Genomic DNA, 20,467 nt, shown 5'->3' on the forward strand with positions numbered 1-20,467 from the left:
ATTTTCCTTATTTTTAACCTTCTTCAATATAAAAGATTGAATATTTTATTTTATTTTTATGGCTACTTATTACTACTACTATTATGCTAATTGTTCATATGTATTTAAAGTATATGAATGCATGAATACACAAGGATTACCAGCTTTGAGAAGATTTTGGTAAAAGTGTAGTTATAAAATAAATTAGGTAATTTAAATACACTTCTCTAATTTGATAAACACGGCTATTTCAAACTAAGTGATAGAAATAATATACAAATATCTATGAAACTACTATCAAAATTCTTTTTACAATAGTCACACTTTGCAAGATCAGTTTTTCTAATGAATAAAAAAATACAACAAGAGTTGTCTAATGAATAAAAAATGTCTACTGTAAAACAAAAATGCAAGATACCACAATCTTTTTCAAATGAATTAAAATGTCTCTACTGTTAAACAAAATGTAACATGCAATGAAATGTAAAAACACTAAGAACCCCCTTTTTCATAAACCAAACAATTAACATTCACAGCCTAACATTCTGGCATTTTACTTATTAAACACAATCATTTCACTTCCTGAAAAACTGTTTGTTCAATTAAACACACAAATCATTTCAACTTCCTGAAAACTGTTTGTTCATATTAAACACACACATTTCAACTTCCTGCAAAACTGTTTGTTCATATTAAACACATTCATTCAACTTCCTGAAAACTGTTTGTTCACAATAACCACTAACTGCATTATAATTTTGTAATTTGCTTGCTTCTACCTATAATAGGAAAAAACTGTCTGGAAGACATTATTTATTGTTGCAGTATTGAAAAAATCTAAAGGAATGCCATCTACTGTTTTCCAGTTTTAAAAGAAGGGTCCTTTAATGCCAAATATCAGAGATTCTCTTACAGCTATATGACATTTATACACTGAACTCGTCAATATGCTTTGTAATAGATTTCCTCTTGCACAACCACACCATTAAAATTATTAATTTTATTTTAGATTCTCCATTGGCTTTCTTGTAATGTTCATGCAAGTGCTTCTTGTATGCTACTTGATTTGTCCATAGCTCAGCTGCATGGCCATTCAGAGGACTGTCATGGTTGGGTTTCTGCCAATATACAAAATACTGAATTATAACATTCTTCAAGGTTACTATACATCACGAAAAATATTCCACAAGCCTACCTGAAGTCATCCCTGAACCAAAAATTCTAACAACACTCATTAGATAAAAGTTCTTAAGATGTATAATGAAACTGCTTCAGTACACTCAAGTTTAAGGGATGTATCTGGATTTATACTAAAGATATATTTTTATATATGTATTACAGGTCATACTACTGCTTCATTTCTTTACATTAAGCATACTTGATAAAAGAAATCAATCACAAAAATGTTTTAATGTGGAAAGTGATACAGGGTTAACCAGTGATAAAAATGGAAAGGATAAACCAGAGCAGAAACACTGGTTTATATTCACCCCAAGTCCACCTAGAGGGAATCCACTGAAGGTAACGCAAGGATGGTCCTGTTTAGTCATTATAGGCTAACCATCAAATATACAATCCTAAGCTAGTAGTACCAGGGTTATAACCAGCAGGGAAACTGGTAATATGGAGTTTATGGTAAAAGCAAAAATTCTTATATGAACTTTTCTGTCAAATAAACAAAAGAATTCTCAGGACAATGCAAAACCAAGTAATGTCTTTGGAAGCACAGCGAACTCCCGGATTCACAGATTGGGACCATAACCCCCCTGCGAATAGCCAAAATCCATGAATACTTCACACCCACCTAAAATGACTTACAACTGCTTATTTTGAACACCCTCTCTAAAAGTTTTATCATGAAAACATATTTACTAGTCACAAAAATATGAACATTTCTCTGAAAAATTCTGCAAATACAGTAGGGTCTTGGCTTACACCGCACTCAACCTACATCATTTCATGGTTACACCTCGCAATCTCTGTTAAAATTATTAACAAATTTTTGTTTCGTCATTCAGATGTAAATTCAAACTTCATGCAGAACAGACAAATAACGTCACCTTGTGGCAGAATACAGAGCTGGTCACTTACTCACCATCTTGAATTGTGTTTCATTTGCTATCTCATTTGTGTTGCCTTTTTGGGACCTTTTTATTCCATTATGGTTCCCAAGCATAAGGCAGACTTCTGGTGACAGCGCTACAAAGAAAAGAAAATACCCTCTCCATAGAAGTGAAAGTTGACAAAATAAAACTATCCAAAAAGGGCGAAACACAGTCTAACTTCGGCTGTGCACTGGGTTTCAGTCGTACAACTGTGTCGACGATCGTTAGAGATATGAAGTGCATACTTGAACATGTGAAAGGATTTCCTCCTATGAAACCAACTGTGATTACAAAGCAGCGTAGTGGCCTCATTATTGAGATATAACGAATTATTGCTTTGGTTGGAAGATCAGCATCAACGGTGTATCCTAGGTAGCTGGTGCTAGAAGATTATCCTATCGTTAAGACCGAGGGTTTGCTGCATATGAATAAAGCATAATGAATAACAGTAGAATCTCTAAATGGTTAGGCTATACTATAATGCTATTCAGTTGGGTACCTGTGTATCACTTTTAGACTTGACATGCCATTTGCAAGAGAAACTTGATAAGGGTTATGAGTGCAGAGTAATTCAAATAGATTTTAGAGCATATGTTTTAGGATTACTTCAAGATTTCTTTACTGGTAGGCAGCAACCAGTTGCTGTTGATTGTAAATGTCCCAATCTGCTTTTGGAATTATATTTTACAGGTGGCAATATTAAATTATTATCTAAATAATTAAGGACTATGGGGAAGTGGTCACTAGTATGAGTCATCCAGGACATTCCACTCAAGTCTTTCGGCTAAGTCAACTGAGCACAGCAAGGTATCTACTGAAGAAAAGGTTAAGTGGGTATTGGAGAAGTAAGTTGGCACATCACTTTCATTTAGGCAGTATAGGTCATGCTCCAATACGTATTTCTCTATGTTTGTTCCTGGTGGGTCAGCAAGGCGAATGTTATCCCATAGGGGACTATGAGTGTTAAAATCTCCTACTTGTTAATTTATGCTGGTTGATCACTGAAATTCGAGCTAGAATTTGGTTGGTTATATAAGTTACAAGTTGTGATCATATTTATGTCCGGCATATATAATTTGATAGCTATTATCTATGATAAAAATGGTATGTTTAAAAGTTCATAGGTGATACTATTATGAACATATATTGCTGTGCCTAGTTTTCCACCATCAGTTGGTGAATAACAAGCACTTTTGTACTGTTGAATGTTTGTGGGGTTAGATCCTATGTGTTGTAGGTATATATATATATTGGTTTGTGGTCTCATATGATTCTTTGTAATTCACCCAGACGTAGTCGGGTTAAGAGGCCATTTATATGCCACTGAATAATTTTATATTCCATTACTGGGAGGAATTGGTGTTAAATTCTGTAAATTGATTGCCAATTTTACTTTACCTCAAAGTTTATATGCATTTGAATTTATTTGTGGTTTTTTAATTGTTGTATTTGAATGTTGGTCATTAGATTCAGCAGTTGTTTGTTTTTCATGATTGAATATTAATAAGTCTATTTTTTATTTTATAATTTATTTTTTGTATTTTAATGATTCAGAACATAATTTGCTCTCATGATGGTGTTAAAGGGCATGTCCTTAATTTAATCAAATTGTCTTTACAATTTCATACTGTGTCCTCTGTCTTGATGGTTAGTTGGTTATATGTATGTACGAAGCACACATTACAAACACAAGACAAAGCATGTTTGGTGATGTTAATTATTGGTTCTAAAGTATTTGATCTAGCTTTAAAAATTTCTGGTTTTTTAATTCTATTGGTCCTTTTCTGTAGTGATAGGGACTGTCAGTTTGAGAGGTTATTTGTTTTGTTGTTGTTAATGGAATATTTGAGTCTTGTAGATGGTTGGGGAATGATAAGTTATATTTTGGTTTGGTTTAATGGTATGATTCTCATTAGTATTATTTGATGGGAATTGTAAAGAGTGATTAATTGAGTCTTTACTGGCTGTTTGATTGGGATTAAGGGTAATTGTGTATTTCCACTTGTGATGAGGCTAGTAAAATATCTTTTTTAAAATTCTCCTGATGTAGTTGGAGTTTCTTTGGATTGATTGTAATTTTCAATTTTCACTTTTTTCCCTTAGGTGGGGTTCATTCCAGTATTCTTTTCTTTTTGTCAGTTCGATTATTATTATTATTTGACTCCACTTCCATTGGAAGTTCTTTTCCATGGACATCTGAATCTTCCATGTTAATAGTGGTATTGGCAGGTATTATATCACTTTTATTTTGGGTTTTAGTATTAATGGCATGAGATTTAGTTTCTATGTTTATATTATCTTGTTTGTTATTGTGCTGATTGATGTCTTGATTTTTAGTTACATTTGAAAAGGTGGCTTTTGGATGGATTATTAACTCCTCTTACTTTTAGCTCGAGTCTGGCTTCCATGACTAACATTCCTGTCCTATTTATTAACAAATGAAGTTCTGTGCTGTATTGGTAAAATGAGCATTCTTTAGATTTTGTGATGGGCTAGTCCACAATTAATACATTTTGGGTGGTTACAGTTCCAATTAGTGGTATGGTTATCTGATGTGCAGACTGCATGTATTGCCTTATTACGACATTTGTTGTATGTGTCCATACCTTGAGCACTGTGTACGTTGTAGTGGTTTTGGAATGAAAGGACAAACTTTTATTTTAAATGGGAGGTCTTGGTCTGTAAATTTTATTTTGGAAATGTTGATATTTCTATTCTTGTCTTTCCTACTTGAAATTGAGTATATTTCTAGACCGTGAATATTGTTATATCTCAATTTTAAGTAGTCTAGCAGTAGTTGTTTTGAAGGAAGTTCTTGTTCGTTGTTGGGTAGGATGACTGTATCCTGTACATAATTCAATGTTTCATGGCTTGTAATTGTTACTTTTATATTATTTATTTCCATTATACTTAAAAACCAGTGGACTGCTTTTTGTTGGTTACTTGGATAAGTCATTCATTGTCTTTGATGCGTCTACATTCCATGTCCTGTGTTGGATATATGTTTTCTAGTATTGCTGCTGAGATTTTGTTGTCTGAGGTCATCAAAATGTACCAATGTGGGATTAAGTCGGTAATTTTTGTTTCATTTTGGTCCTTGTTTTATGTACATTGCTTGTCTATTATGATTTTTATATTTTTCTGTATTGATTGGAGGATTACTTGTCTTTAATTCAGAATTATTGTTCATTATATATGGTTCCATTGTTATGACATTGGAGTTTACCAAATGATTTTAGTCCCAAGTTGGACGAGTGGATTTCGCACTCGGCTACTAATCCGGTGGTCCAAAGTTTGATTCTCGGCTCGCCCAATGCAGAACCAGAGGAATTTATTTCTGGTGATAGAAATTAATTTCTCGATATAATGTGGTTCGGATCCCACAATAAGCTGTAGGACCTGTTGCTAGGTAACCAATTGGTTCCTGGTCATGTAAAAATATCTAATCCTTCGGAACAGCATTAAGAGAGCTGTTAATCAGCTCAGCGGTCTGGTAAAACTAAGATATACTTAAATTAACCAATTGATTTTTGTTTGTTCCTTTTTTATTTATGCACTCTAATTGGTTTTCTGGCTCTGCTGCTTCACTTGGAACAGGGTGTTCCTTTGTAACATTTATTACTTTCATTGCTTGAGGCAGTACCAAGAAAATTCGGGAGTGATGTGCCAATAGTCATCAACTGTGACAGAGTTTTTCCAGGGGTACTCAAATAATTTAGTTCAGTATTCATAAACATTTGAGATTAAACAAATGTCCGCATCCCTACCCTACCCCAAAAAGGGGATGGCATAACTTGATTAGTATGGCCCAAGTGTAAGCAGAACCCGCTTGCTAGGACTAAGAGTATTACCCCATCCTAATCACATTATGGGCAAACTGGATATATATATAATATATATATATATATATATATATATATATATATATATTATATATATATATATATATAATATATATCTATACATATATATATATATACATATATATAGAGTACATATATATTATATATCCATATATATATATACATATATATATATATAACATATATATATACTATATATATAGTATACAATATATATATATATAGCATATATATATTACATGATGATATTTATATACATATATATACATATATATACATATATATACAATATATATTACATATATCTATATATATATATATATATATATATACATATATATACTATATATACATATATATACATATATAACTATATATACAATACATCAACAATATACATATACATATACATACATATATATATATATATATATATATATATATATATAGGGTAATATTTATATAGTTATATATATATATATCTATATAATAATATATATACTATATACTATATATATAGATATATATATATTTATATGTATATATATATCTATATATCTATTATATATATATCTATATCTTATATATATAGATATATATATATATATATATATCTATAGATATATTATATACATATATATATATATATATATATATATCTATATATATAAAATATATATTATAAAAGAAAGATCCTACCTGGAAATCTTGGTTAACGGCTAGTCAGCAAGAACTCACAAATATACATCATCATTGGAAAATGGCCCAAAGCAAAGTGAAGTGTTTACATCCAGGCAGGCAGGCCTACCCACCTACCAGATGGTAATTACTGCCTAACCACCTTGTTCAAGAATTTATCGGCTGTATTCCAGCCTATGCTGAAAGTAATTCTTAAAGTAAAGGACCTCAGGTTTGTACATCGTATAGGAACAAACCTCACTAATGCTAGCTTTCTACCAACTGCTTTTTATGAGTTTTTCCTGATGACTGTCATATAACCCTCCACCGCCTAACAAGTTACCCCTCAGGTTTTACAAGACCAGCAAATGACCTGTTAATACTGCTCTTCTTGAAGTAAAATATCTCACTTCTTTTCCACTATTCTGAGCAGCATACTTTTACCAGATTCTTTTCCACTTTTAACCAGCATATTTTTTCTAAGCCCTAATAATTGCACAAGCTGTCTGCAATCACCATCAAGGGTGACAGCCAATTCTATTTCAGTATTTCATGGAGCAGAATCTTTCAATTACACCAGAACCAAGTTTCTTTCCATATTATGGATTATCATCTCACAACAACACCCCCTTAGAAAATAACAGATAAATTTCTCTGTTTCCAGTGAAGTATGCTTCATGGTCACTTATATGAATGTCCAAATCCCTTCACTATCTCTTCCATTTCAGATGCAGCAGGTATCAATAAAAGTCTAATATACCTAACTTAAGCATTGGTAAAAAGTACACTGCCATCTGCTCCAATAGACCCCACTACCTTACCTGTCACTCATAAAACACCTCTTGTTTCCTCTCCTCACCCAGTCGCCTAAAACTGTTTGGCCTTCTCAAACAGAGGCCATTAGAGTGTCCACAATATTTGAGGATCAGTTTCTACTAATGTTTTCCTGAATTACATTTTAACCAAAATGTGCAGAATTAAGAGTTTATGATCTGACTCCTCTTGCTCCAGTAACATCTCACATATCTTACTACAATGGCCATTATGTCTGTCCGTCCGTCTGTCGTTCAATCATGGCCAAACGGCTGGTCTGATGGGCATGAAACTTGGTAAGGTTATAGTGGGGACCCCTAAGATGGTTTATAATGGAGTTTCATCCTACCTCCCCAGCCCCCTCCAAAGGGGGTACGGGTAAGAGGGGATTCCCTGAAATGGAGCTGGTTCTGCCCATGAAACAAGACTGGTTATGCCAATAGACTTACTTACTTTACAAATTTATCATACATAATTTCTGTATAGTAAATATGACTTATCATTTGGAAAAGAGTACTATTAAAGAAGGTGGAGTTTGAGAAGTAGGTTGACAGAGAGACAATGAGAGGGAGAGGACGTGAGGGAGTAGACAGAGAGAGAGAGAGAGAGAGAGAGAGAGAGAGAGAGAGAGAGAGAGAGAGAGAGAGAGAGAGAGAGAGAGAGAGAGAGAGATGGTGACTAAATATGACTTGCTATAGAATACTGTGAGGTAAGACATCAATGGCACCAAAGAGGGTAAGGGTTGGGCAGGGTGTGACAGAGAGAGTGAGAGTAGAGGGGGTGTTAGGGAGGAGAAAGAGGGTAAGAAACACAGAAGGTTGGAGAGAGAGAGAGAGAATTTATCGGTTGCCATTCAGTTACCCAGGGCAGCACTGGGTTGGATAAAAGGGACAGTCATCACAGTAATACCCGGATAAAAGGGATAGACAGAACAGTAATACTTGGATGAAAGACAGACAGAACAGTAATATCTGGATAAAAGGGAGTCACCACAGTAATTCTTGTTAGTTCAAACACGACTGTTCAAAGGTGAATGTTCGCATAAAGAAAGTAGAACTGTCTGGATCATCAACACAAATCCTACCCCATTATCTTCTTCCCCTCTCCTTCCCCATCCCTACCCCTCCCCCTCCCCCTATATGTACTGTTATTCAAAGTTTTCCCAGAAGCGCCGGGTCAGTCAGCTAGTTACCTTAATACACTTAACTCTTACCTTGGTGACTACTGGCAGGATACTCTAGGACTTTCCTCAATACATTTTAATCCTTCATCTCATCTCTCTTTTTGCTGATCTCATACCTTTTTAAATGTCAGGTCTCTTTCTCACTCTGTTTATTAAACGGGTATCTGATCCCTAACTTTTTTTTTACTCATACAGCTAATCTACTTACTCCTGGGTCACACACAACACTAACAGGCCTATGAAATGAAACAGATTTTAATAACCTTCTTCCCTAAACCAACTACAGCTAGGGTAATGGTCTTTACAACCATATGAAAAATTTTTTTTTATCAGTTTTTACAAACCTTTAAGTTAAACATCTAGAATAGCTGAATCTCAATGTTCTTTGGTACATGAGATGGTAGTAATCTCACTGAAATGAAGCATACAGCTGCCGGTTTTTTTTTTTTTTTTTCTATATTCCTTTGTTTGTTAAAGGTTATTTCTAAGGCAACCTTCATCAATGCTCATTTTTTGCATTCTCTGTGACTGTACTATTGTGACTTGAAGAACTGTCTGAATATTCTAGTAAATACAGTCCAAAACATGCACCCTCTTTAATACTACATGCTTTCTGTTTCCTTAAACATCAGTACAGTGTTTAAATTTATCAGTGAAGTTTGGTGCTAGCACAGTATTATCTTAGGCAAAGTCCAAAATTTCTTTTAAGTTTACAACATTGTAAATTACCAGGCAAATTACAAAATCTACTTTATTAAATATATTAGATATGCAAGACTTACCTCCTAACAGTGATTGTATTGATAGAAGTATTGATCGAACATCATAAGAGGCTGACCACTTTTCTTTCAGTATATCTAAACAAATGTTACCATGAAGATCTACATTTGGGTGGAAACAAGAAGTCACAAATTTAACTGTTGGTGGCGAATAAGGATAACTGCTGGGAAATTCCATTGATAACCTATATGAAAGGCCTTCATAAACCTGTAAATAGACATTGTTTTGAGTGTTTACTTTTCATTTCTCTCCTTATAAAGTACATCTACTAATAATATTTAACAGGTTTAGTCTTAACCAATAGAAAGATTGAAATTAAATACTTATGTGATCTAATGTCAAAAAACTTTAAAAGTTATCAAAAGCCACAAAAAGTTTCAGATCTTTTGTTATCTTTCTCTCCAATAAGGTATTTTTGACATGTATAAATCACGGTTATGAAAATAAATATTCAAACATACTAATGAATGTAGAAATATGAAGAGAAAAGATCCAATAAAAAGGTCTACCAGTGTTGCCTTCTGTCATTATATTGGCTATAAAAATGGTAGCCAAGAATGTAAATGCTACAAAACATATGTGCTAAACAGTGACTATATAGGGTTTGTCATGAAGTCTGAGAACTTAACATCAACCCGCTCTCTCCACTATTATTAACATTCATACAGAAAAGTGAAAATAATTATGTATAAATCTTAAATACCTTACTAAAGATGCATGCAGCTATCTCCATTTAAGAGAGAGAGAGAGAGAGAGAGAGAGAGAGAGAGAGAGAGAGAGAGAGAGAGAGAGAGAGAGAGAGAGAGAGAGAATATTTTATTAACAAGACACAGGTTGTTAAAAAATACAATCACAATTAAACTGGAATCTTCACACTGTAGATGATTTTGATTCAATTTCAACGTGCAAATAAATGCCCTTAGAACTATTTGGTCATTTGCTATAGTATCTGGATCATAAAATGTTGAAAGACACTAAAGTATAAAGGTTACAGTAAAAGATTTGAGGATAAAATAACCATTCTACTACGATGCTTGTGAATACATGATAGGAATCTATACGTATAGTGTTCTGAGATTTACTTAAACTTACTGAAAAACAATCATGAAGGTTCAACAGAACTATGAAAATCAGCCTAGGCTTGTGCAGTAGGGACTAGTATTAAAAGTGAGTTAAAAATTATTTTTAGAACATTGACAAGTGAATAAAATACAAACAGCCCATTTTATAAAGGGTAAAAACAATTCAGAAAGGTCATCTAAAGTAAACAAAATTCTCAACATTGATAATAATTTTCTCAAGGTAATTTGACTACATGGTCTTCGGAATCTATCCATGTAGTACCTACCCTCTGATTCTGGTGGCCAAGCTTGTCTGCCACTACATTCCTCTTGCCCGGAATGTATCTGGCGGACAGCTCTGTCACCTGCGCTGTCAACTGATGCTGAGGGAGGGACACCAGGCCCCCCTGCTTGTTGACATATGCCGCTACTGTGGTGTTGTCGCTCATCAACACCGCAGTGTCACATCACTCGATCCCCAGAACTCTTGCAGGGTTAGGACGGCCGCCTTGAGTTGATGTGGAGGTGCTTGTCATGTCGATCCCACACTCCTGCAGTCTGCAACTCCTCCAGGTGTGAGCTCCAACCCTCGGTCGATGCATCTGAGAACAAAAGCATGTCCGGAGGGGGAGACTCCAACTCCACTCCTATTAAGAGGTTCCTGTCGTCCAGCCACCAGGCTAAATCCCTCCTCACCTCCTCCGTTAGAGGGATGGGGAAGAATTGAGGGTCTTGAGCCTGTGACCAACACTCTTTAGTCTCCACTGAAGAGACCACAGGTGAAGACACCCGTGAGGGACTAACTTCACAGTAACGACAGGTGACCAATCATGACCTGCCAAAGCTGAGCTAGTTGCTCCTGCTGGGGCAAAAACAGTTGAGCTGCCTTCCTGAACTTGCTGATCCTCAAGTCTGAGGAGAACACTTGTGCTGCTGCCGTATCAATCAGCATACACAGATACCTTCTCCTTTGCTTGAGAACGAGAACCAACTTCTTGAAATTTATCACAATCCCAAGATCGCAACAAAAGTCAAGGAGACAATCCCTGTCCTGTAGCAACTGAAAGAATGAACTCGTCGGGACTAGCCAGTTGTCAAGATACCTCAACAAATGTATCCCGGCCAAATGGGTCCAAGATGATACGAAGGTCAAGAGTCTGAAACAAAGTGCCCTGAATTGGAACACCATCCCCTCAAGGATAAAGTGAAGGTACTTCCTGTAGGATTGATGGATGAGTATTTGGAATATGCATACTTCAGATCCACCAAAAACATGAAGTCGTTCTCCCTGATCTAGGCAAGCACTGAACGTGCTGTCTCCATCGTGAGCCGTGTTTGGCGAACAAATCGGTTCAAAGGTGAGAGATCTATCTACGGTCTCCAGCCCCCTGAGGCCTTCTCCACCAGGAAGACTCAGCTGTAGAACCCTGGTGACAAATCTCATATGACTTCTACAGCTCCCTTGCTCAGCATCGCTTGCAAGTCTTCTTTCAGTGCCAAATCCTTGGCAGAACCAGGGATATAAGTCTGAAGACAGACCAGAGAGTTGGTGAGGGGTGGCCTCGACTTGGCTCCACAGTGCTGCCATGTTGCCCAATGGCTCGCTAGGCAACCCTCCCCCCCTTAGGCAGCAGCTGAGGGGGAACACCGCCCCTAGCGTTTCCCTCTCTTCTTCTTTCCGTTACTTCCTTTCCCCTGGGGGAAGGAGGGCTGAACCAAGCATGGGCGCACTCCTTTTGAGGAGAATGAAGAAGGCTGGGTCTTTCCTTGTGTCCCCTTCGAAGGAAGCAGAGGAAGAGCTAGCTTGACTCAAGAGGCCTAGATGCAGTTGCTCGAGAAGTCCCTGAAGTCTTAGCAACTGCCTGGTGGACAAGTCAGTCGTTGTCTTCAACTCTTCTCTTGTCCACCACAGCGTCAACCATCTTTCTAGGGAAGAGATAGGAGGAACCCAGCAACGGTCCGTTCTCAACACTATGCCAACTCTGGTTGGTCCCACAGACCTGGAGATATGAATCATGATGGTGTCCCTCCTCCTAAGCACCAGGTTGACCCACAGGTTTGCCATCTAGTGGGCCAGGTGTGAAATAGCCCTACCTCCAGACTGACAAAGTCTCCTGAAATTTGAGTCTTCTCCCAGAACTATGGGTTCTGAGGAAACAGTGACCTTGGATACTGTGAGGGGCCACAGATCCAGCCAAGAGACTGCTTGGAATGCTGCCATAGCAGTAGCTTCCAAGCCAGCTGCCTCTTGTTGCATAAACCAGAGGTTTTCCACAAGAAGGTGCTGCAGCAGCAAGCCATGAGACAGGCGAACTAACTCCAGCTCTACCTGCTTGGTCAGTAAAGGGTTGTCTGAGGGTGAATAGAAAATCTTCTGTCCAGGTAGAGGAGGGGTTAGCAGCTTGTCTGATCTGTTAGCCATAAGTGATTCTCTTGTCCTGAGACAAGATCGTTCACTTGGTCCAACACTCCTTCGGCCAAGGAAGACCACGGTAAGCCCGTAGAGACCCTGGGTTCTTTCTTAGGACCTCAGAACGACTCTAGTTGTGAAGGGTCCCTTCCCCTAGGCCTTTGTCCTGATGAATCAGCACAATAACCTCAGCAAGTGTCCTCTAGATCTCAGGCATGACTGCATCCTGAGGGGAAGGACTGTCAAGTTCCTTCTAGGATGTGTTCCTCCCTCGACCCTCCTTCAGGAGGAGGAACCTCAGCAGACCCCCTGGGACCTTCCTGAACCGCTCAAGCATATGAACTAACTGAGGGAGTGAGCCTGAACGATCACCAACCAGTTGTGGTCATCACTTCGCAGGTCTAGAAGAGCGCTCTCGCTCCGGAGTAGTGCTCCCCCGAAGTGCAGTATGGTGATCCTAAACGGTAGGAGAAACACTAGTCATCATTGGGACCGGTCAGTCACACAGAACGGGGGACCTCCTACCACTCTCACCTCATGCACGATCTCATGAAACAGCCATGTCAACACCGGGGACTGACCGATCACCAGTAAGGAGCGAGTCACCTGAGCGACGCACCCCTTCCTTCCTCACTGTGTCTGAGTTGTGACGGTGAGCGTGCACTTGGGGAAGTTCACGAATAAGAACCCAAGACGGTGTTAGTCTTAGAGGCAGAACCTCTAGGACTAGGTGTAGGAGTACGGCTAAAGCCTGAACTCCAACGGTCCCCAACTCGCGCCCCTGGGGGCAACAAGACGGTTCCTATTCCTGAAGGAACAGGAGGACCAGTGGAAAACCCACCTGTCTTCCCAGAACAGGGTGTAAAATATTGTGTCAGAACATTTGATTTTATTAGCAAAGTGGCGTTTGTTCGTAAAAGGCTGGCCTTTTGTTTCTGCTTAGTTTACTGTGTTGCATTGAGTGTGTGAGGGGGCTTACATGCAAAATGGTTGTTCAGCGAGTAAAGAATTGCCTGTATTCATTTGTTTCTTTTGATGTTGGCCTGTTCATTGAATCAGATAATTTAGTTGGGCAAATATTTAAAGTTTTGAGTTATTGCGCATGAGCAGTGCATCAGATTTTGGTGGACTCTTCAGTTGGGACCTTGCTGCTGTGCCATGCTGTTTTGGTGAAATGTTGCTTTAGGCTAGTATTAGGAAATTCATTCCCAGTGGTATTTCCGATTAAGGAGCCACTGCCGCTAAGTCTTGGGAAGTGTACATTCACCAAGCAGCTACCTATCCCACCACCCTATTCCTTTGTTGTACGAGACAAGCGCATAGCCTATTGTCGGTAGGTCAACCTTTGTTCATTTGCGTTTATCTAATGTGCTATAGTGTGCAATTAGTAAGTCGTACTAATTAATATGGCCAAATAACATGTAGCTAATTTTAATGTTGTGTTCTGTTGTAAGCTACTGAAGAAACCTGTGTTGAAGGCTATAGGCGTGGTGTAGTGTGTCAAAGCTAATGGTTCCTGAGTTGCAGGAGATACAGTGTAAGGTTCTGGCTATTCATTTGTATATATTCATTGTGAACCATATTTGCATAGCCTTGCAATTTATAATTCTGAATTGCATAGCCTACCACTGGGCTAGGTTCTATTTTTTCTTATTTATAATTTGAATTGCATAGCCTACCATCGGGCTATGTTCTATTTTTCTTGTTTAGTATTAAAAGAATTTCCTGATTTGTGCATATTATATCACACTACTTTAATAATGCTTGTGTTGCTGATTGAATTATTGTTCCTTTCAGCATGAATGGCTTGTTAATGGCTCATTAATGGTTGCAGAATAAAACCTAACAGTGAGAAGAGCTTATTCCTGCTAACCTCCCCAGCAATTTAGGAGCTAGGATAGCGTTGTGTCCCCAGCGCTATATCAGTTTGTGGAATTGTTCAGATTTCGAACTGAGCAGGTTGATAAATTCTACACAGGGAGACAGACCCTTATAAGTCCCAGTTCAAGACATCTATGGGGTGGGGAGGAGGCAGCAGATGACAAAGATTACGACACCTTACTCTTCTTCATTGCCAGCTTCTTCAGAATGACAGTCAGATCCCCCATCCAAGGTGCCACTGGGGTGGCTGCTGTAGCAAGAGACCCCGGGGCAGTAGGAATAGGAGCAAACGTGAAATATGCCATGAGGCCCTGGAGCGAAGGGATACCAGGCAGTCCCAGCTTCAGCCATGCCTGCTGCATGTCCCCAACCGCAAAGGCCGCCACACCTGAAGGAGCAAAAGTTAGGTTAGAATGAGAAGTCTCTGCCCACTTTGAGGGGGATAGAGTGAGCAGAGGCTCCCGGGTACAACAACTCCGAGTCAGTAGCCCTCCACCCTTCTACGCTTGACGAATCAAACGAAGAAGCAGAGGGAGAGATTCCCCCCCGAAGGGGAACCAGCAAGTTGAGGTAGCTTACAAGGACGGAGAAAGGACGACAAAGGATCAGCCGCCAAAGGAGTCGTCAGGGGCATATAACCCTCAGATGAAGTCTTGGAAGCCTTCCCCAGAGATCACTTCCTCCCTTATACCTTCCCACTGCTCTGACGACCCGGAGAGACAGGTATCACAAGGGTTCACTCATCATATTCACACCCTCGGCACTTCACACAAAGGGAGTGAGGATCCATCTCCACTCAGGAGCAAAAGCTACCACATTTTCTAACCATCTGCCCCCCCAGGGCAAATATGTTGAGAGAATAGGGGCGTTTTGGCTTATGTGAATCCTGGGCTTGCATGTTGTCTTAATATCAATAAAACAAAAATGCAAACAACTATACCACATTCACACAACAAGGAAAGATCTCACAAAAAAGATGCAGAATAACTCCAACAACAACAATGGGCAGAGAGCAAAAGCATGTCTGTTCACCACGCCAGCCGAAATCAAAGCGGAATGTTTACATCCAGTCAGGCGGGACTCCCAACTACAGGACAAGCAGTTACTGCCTAACTACATTGTTAAATCTTCAATGGCCAAATTCCAGCCTACGCTGAAAGTAATTCCTAATTTAAAGTACCAAGGGAGGGTTCGTATAATGTGTAGGAACAATTGAAAGGCAAGACAGTTAAGAAACAGGAAAGGCAAGACAGTAAAGAATTATTAAAGCTAAGCTAACTGGTAAGAGACAAATAGTAAATGAAAGCAAAATATAGCAATTTGGCCAGGCATCAAAAGAACATAAGTATTAAAAAAAAACCTTAATAACCACTTATTGGGATTCAAGAGTAGAACAGAATATGGAATTAAGGGCATTGGGCAAGTACTGGGACCTATGAGGTCATTCAGTGCTGAAATATAAATTGACAGTAAGGTTCGAAAGATGAAACAGAAGGAAAACCTCACATCTACACTAAAACACAATGGTTAAGAGAGAGTGGAAAGTCAGATGGAAGAGAATAAGAACGGAGGTACAGTAAAAGGAATGAAAGAGGTTGCACCTAGAGGCTAAATGGATGGTGCAAAGACCCTCACGTAATACCTACAGTGCACGTCATGAGGTGCACTGACAGCACTACCACTCTGGGTACTGGGGTTCAAGATAGGAACACTGGGTGGTAACTCCTCTGAGAAGAGAAAGGAAAAACTACTTACAGTAGATGCTGGCCCATTAATAGTGCCAATCCACTTGAATAAGTTGTCTCCTTCTGGGAAAGCTGAAATTCCCTTATCACTTGACATCATCAAGGTCATGAGTTCATGCTGGAGTCTGAAAAAATATCAATATTGTATATCCATAGTAAGAACTTAAACCTAGATACCAATACATAAATGCAGATAATATAAATACTACTGACAGGTAATTGTGATGTCCACCATGATTTTAAATCGCCTACTTATTCATTTGTTCTACAAAGCACTTTCTAAAAAGACTTTACACTACTTGGTGATCATACATGATGATAAAGATTACAAATACATACACATACGTACTGTACATATTAATTATTATTATGTGCATATAGTCACATAAAACTCCTACATATTTGTGAAAATGGTATTTTCACTATACAATTAAGTTCATATAGTATACTCTCACCAAGTAATTACACAGGTATACTTTTCTACTCATGTGGCAGCTAAAATTTGAGGTAGCAATTCACAGATTTTTTGGGAAACAATAGGTACAAGACAAAATCACTTCTTTTGTGCTTTAGCATCACAGTTCCTGCTCCAGAAGGAGCAGGTGAGCTGAAGAAACAGCCAACTGCTTCTTACCCAGGGAAAGGATGAAGACCCTTAGAAATCTCGAGGTGAAACTTCTCAGAGGGCGAAGAAACTACTCCTCTTCTTACACCATGGAAGCCTTTATCCCCTGCTTGGGGAAGAGATCCGACTTCTCGAAATTTATCACATTCCCTAGATGGCGACAAAAGTTGAGAAGGCAATCTCTGTCCTGCAGCAACTGTGAGCGAGAGCTCCCCAGAACCAGCCAATCGTCGAGATACCTCAGACATATCCCGACTGAATGGGACCAAGACGACACCAGAGTAAACGCTCACATGAACACCTGAGAGGCAGTTGAGAGTCCGAAACAAAGTGCCCTGAATTGGAACACCGTCTCGTCGAGGATAAAGAGTAGGTACTTCCTGGAGGACCAATGGATGGGTATTTGAAAATACGCATCCTTCAGGTCCACCGAAAGCATGAAATCGTTCTCCTTGATAGAATTGAACACGGAACGTGCCGTTTCCATCGTGAACCGAATCTGGCGAACGAATCGGTTCAGAGGAGAGAGATCTATCACCGTTCTCCAGGCCCCCGTAGACTTCTCCAACAGGAAAAGTTGGTTGTAGAACCCCGGTGACAGATCTCGCACGATTTCTACAGCTCCCTTGCTCAGCATCATCTGCACTTCTTCCTTGAGTGCTACGTCCTTAGCAGAACAAGGAACATATGTCTGGTGATGGACTGGGTGGGAAGTGAGGGGTGGCTTCGACTCGAAGAGAAGATATCCCTCACGAAGGAAATCTACTACCCAGGTCTCGGCTCCAAAGCGCTGCCTTGCTGCAGGTGAGGGGGAATGCCATCCCTAGCATTTCCCCTTCTTCCCCTTTAGCTTATACCCCTTCCCGTGAGAGAAGGAGGGCTGAGAGAGGGCTGACGCTCACCTCTCGAAGCAAAGGAGGAAGGCTGGGTCTTTCCATGCGCACCCTTCAACGGTACAGAAGTCTTGGGGGCGGAGGAAGAGCTAGCTAAGCTCCAAGGCTCAGCCGCAGTTGAACGAGACTTCCCACACGTCTTCGTAACTGCCTGGTGTACCAAAACGTCAATGTCTTCAGCTCTCCGTTTCTCCACTGCAGCATCCACAATCTCTCAAGGGAGGAGGAACCCAGCAAAGGTCCATTCTTAAGACCCAATGCCAACTCGTGACCAGCCACCCTGGTTACCCGATTCAGGACAGTCTCTCCCCCTCAGCACCACGTTGGCCAACATGTTAGCAGTCTGGTGGGCCAGGTAGGAGATAGCCCTACCTCCAGACTGACAAAGTCTCCTGAAAGCAGAGGTCTTCTCCGGAAGCTACAGGTCCCAAAGAAGCTGCGACCCTGGATAATGTGAGGGACCACAGATCCAGCCAGGAGATGGCCTGGAAGGCTGCCATAGCTGTAGACTCCAGGGCCATTGTCTTTTGCTGCAAGAACCAGAGGTTCTCCGACAGCAGGTGTTGCAGAGGCAAGCCCGGAGTAAGGCGAGCTAACTCTGGGTCAACCTGTTTGGTCAGCAAAGGGTCAGACGAAGGCACATAAAAGTGCCACTGATGAGGCAGAGGAGGGGAAGCAACTTGTCTGACCTGCCGGACCTAAGTGAGGCTTCTTGTCCTGAGACGAGCGTTCGTTCACCTGGTCCAGCACACCGTCAGCCAAGGAAGACCATGGAAGCCCTACGGACGCTCTGGGTTCCTTTTTTGGACCCCAAATGACTCTAACCTCAATGGACAGTCAGAGGGGACAACCACCGATCCTTCCCCAAGGTCATTGTGCCGACAGATCAGCGCAGTGACCTCTGTATCTCGGGGGTGACTGCGTCCTGAGGCGCTGGACCATCAGGTTCATTCAGGCTGAGCTCCTCCCGAGACAATCTTCCTTCAGAAGGAACCTCGTCAGCCCCACTGTGATCTCCTCTGACCACTTGAGCATATGACCTCTCGGGTCCTAATACCGAACCAGGTACATACGCTCTCATGGACAGACCAAGAGAAGCTCACTCCTCATGGTAACCCCTAGTTGCCTCACTCCTCCCGGTGTACCCCAAGGAAGTTGAAGGGACAGGTAAAGCAGATCTTATGAATAGCAAACAAGAACTTATATAAAGTTGGAAGCAAGAGGCCAAATATATAGTATTGGGTTTGCCTCTTACTGCTGTCCACTTCCACCCTTGTTAAGGAAGGGACAGATACATGCTTCTATCCCTAATAAAAGGGAAAGAATACAGCTCAGTCACATAGCTTATCTGCATATGTCGCCCTCTCCAGCATATGACGACTGACACTCTCTGCCCGAAGGAATGGAGAAGAAGGAAGGAGGAAGAGAAGCCAGTCACTCTCATTCACCCTTCATTCACACGGTTACCACAAGGACAAGATGCAACCTTGTCCCATTACAGGAGCTGGGTAAGCTACACAACTGGTTGAGCAGCCACCACAGGTCCCAAGGAAAAAGTTTCCAAGGACCTATGAGCAATATCCTGAAGGTAGGAGGTGAGGGTGGTCTGGCTGTGACCACACGCCTGCCTTCAGCACCTGCGACACCAACAAGTTCTTGCTGAACGCAAAGGTAGGACCAATACCTCTAATTTCGTGGTCTCTCTGATGAAAGGTACTGATGTCGAAACTCCTTTCGGAGTTGTAACTTTCCCCATTACCTCACGAAGCCAGAAAGAAATAGTGTCCTTGGACACAACTATCGGAGAGGCTCGTAGGGTCTACAAGTCAAACTCCTTAGGTCGTGAGTCACATCCCACTCAGGGGGCCTGAGTTCCCTGGGTGGGCAAGACCTCTCACAGCTCCTCATAAGGAGGGATATTTCCATGGAAGAGGAAATATCCACGCCCTGCAGCTTTAGGACTAAAGCCAAAGCAGCCCTATATCCTTTAACTGCTGCAACGGAGAGGAGCTTCTCTCAGCGAAGAAAGACTAGGAAATCCGCTACCTGCTAAAGAGTGGCTCCGACACCAACCACAGAAGATGGACCACTTTCCCTGGTATACTACTCCAGAGGACTGTCTAAGGTATCCTGCCATCTCTGTTGCTGCCCGGCAAGAAAAGCCTCTCGCTCACAAGACAGGGAATGTACTGCCTGGTGGTACCATTCCATGTGCAGTTGTGCCATGGGGGAATCTCTCGCAGTGCCTTGGAGAGAAGAGCCAGCAGGTCCGGATACCAAACAGCCTGAGGCCATTTGGGAGTCACCAGAATCATCCAAAGGTTGCTGGTGACCAGCGCCCTGATGATCACCTTGTGAATCAGACATAATAGGGGAAAGGCATACACTTCGAGATAGTCCCATGGGTGTTGGAACATGTCCTCTGCAGCTGCCCATGGGTCCGGCACAACA

The 20,467-nt window shown here is 40.4% G+C and overlaps 1 protein-coding gene across 1 annotated transcript in view; it reads right to left on the reverse strand.

Annotated features, from left to right (window-relative positions):
* Positions 1-845: 845 nt before the first annotated feature.
* LOC135207241 (ubiquitin-conjugating enzyme E2 C-like) overlaps positions 846-20,467 on the reverse strand; it is a 52,331-nt gene continuing 32,709 nt past the window's right edge. Inside the window, exons 2-4 of the mRNA XM_064238874.1 lie at positions 16,509-16,623; positions 9,404-9,608; positions 846-1,096 (exon numbers count right to left, since the gene is read on the reverse strand). Coding sequence (XP_064094944.1) covers positions 906-1,096; positions 9,404-9,608; positions 16,509-16,623 — 511 coding nt within the window. The 3' untranslated portion in view covers positions 846-905. The remainder of the gene's footprint in view (positions 1,097-9,403; positions 9,609-16,508; positions 16,624-20,467) is intronic.

This window comes from Macrobrachium nipponense, chromosome 32 (assembly GCF_015104395.2).
Source record: "Macrobrachium nipponense isolate FS-2020 chromosome 32, ASM1510439v2, whole genome shotgun sequence".
Lineage (NCBI taxonomy): Eukaryota > Metazoa > Arthropoda > Malacostraca > Decapoda > Palaemonidae > Macrobrachium > Macrobrachium nipponense.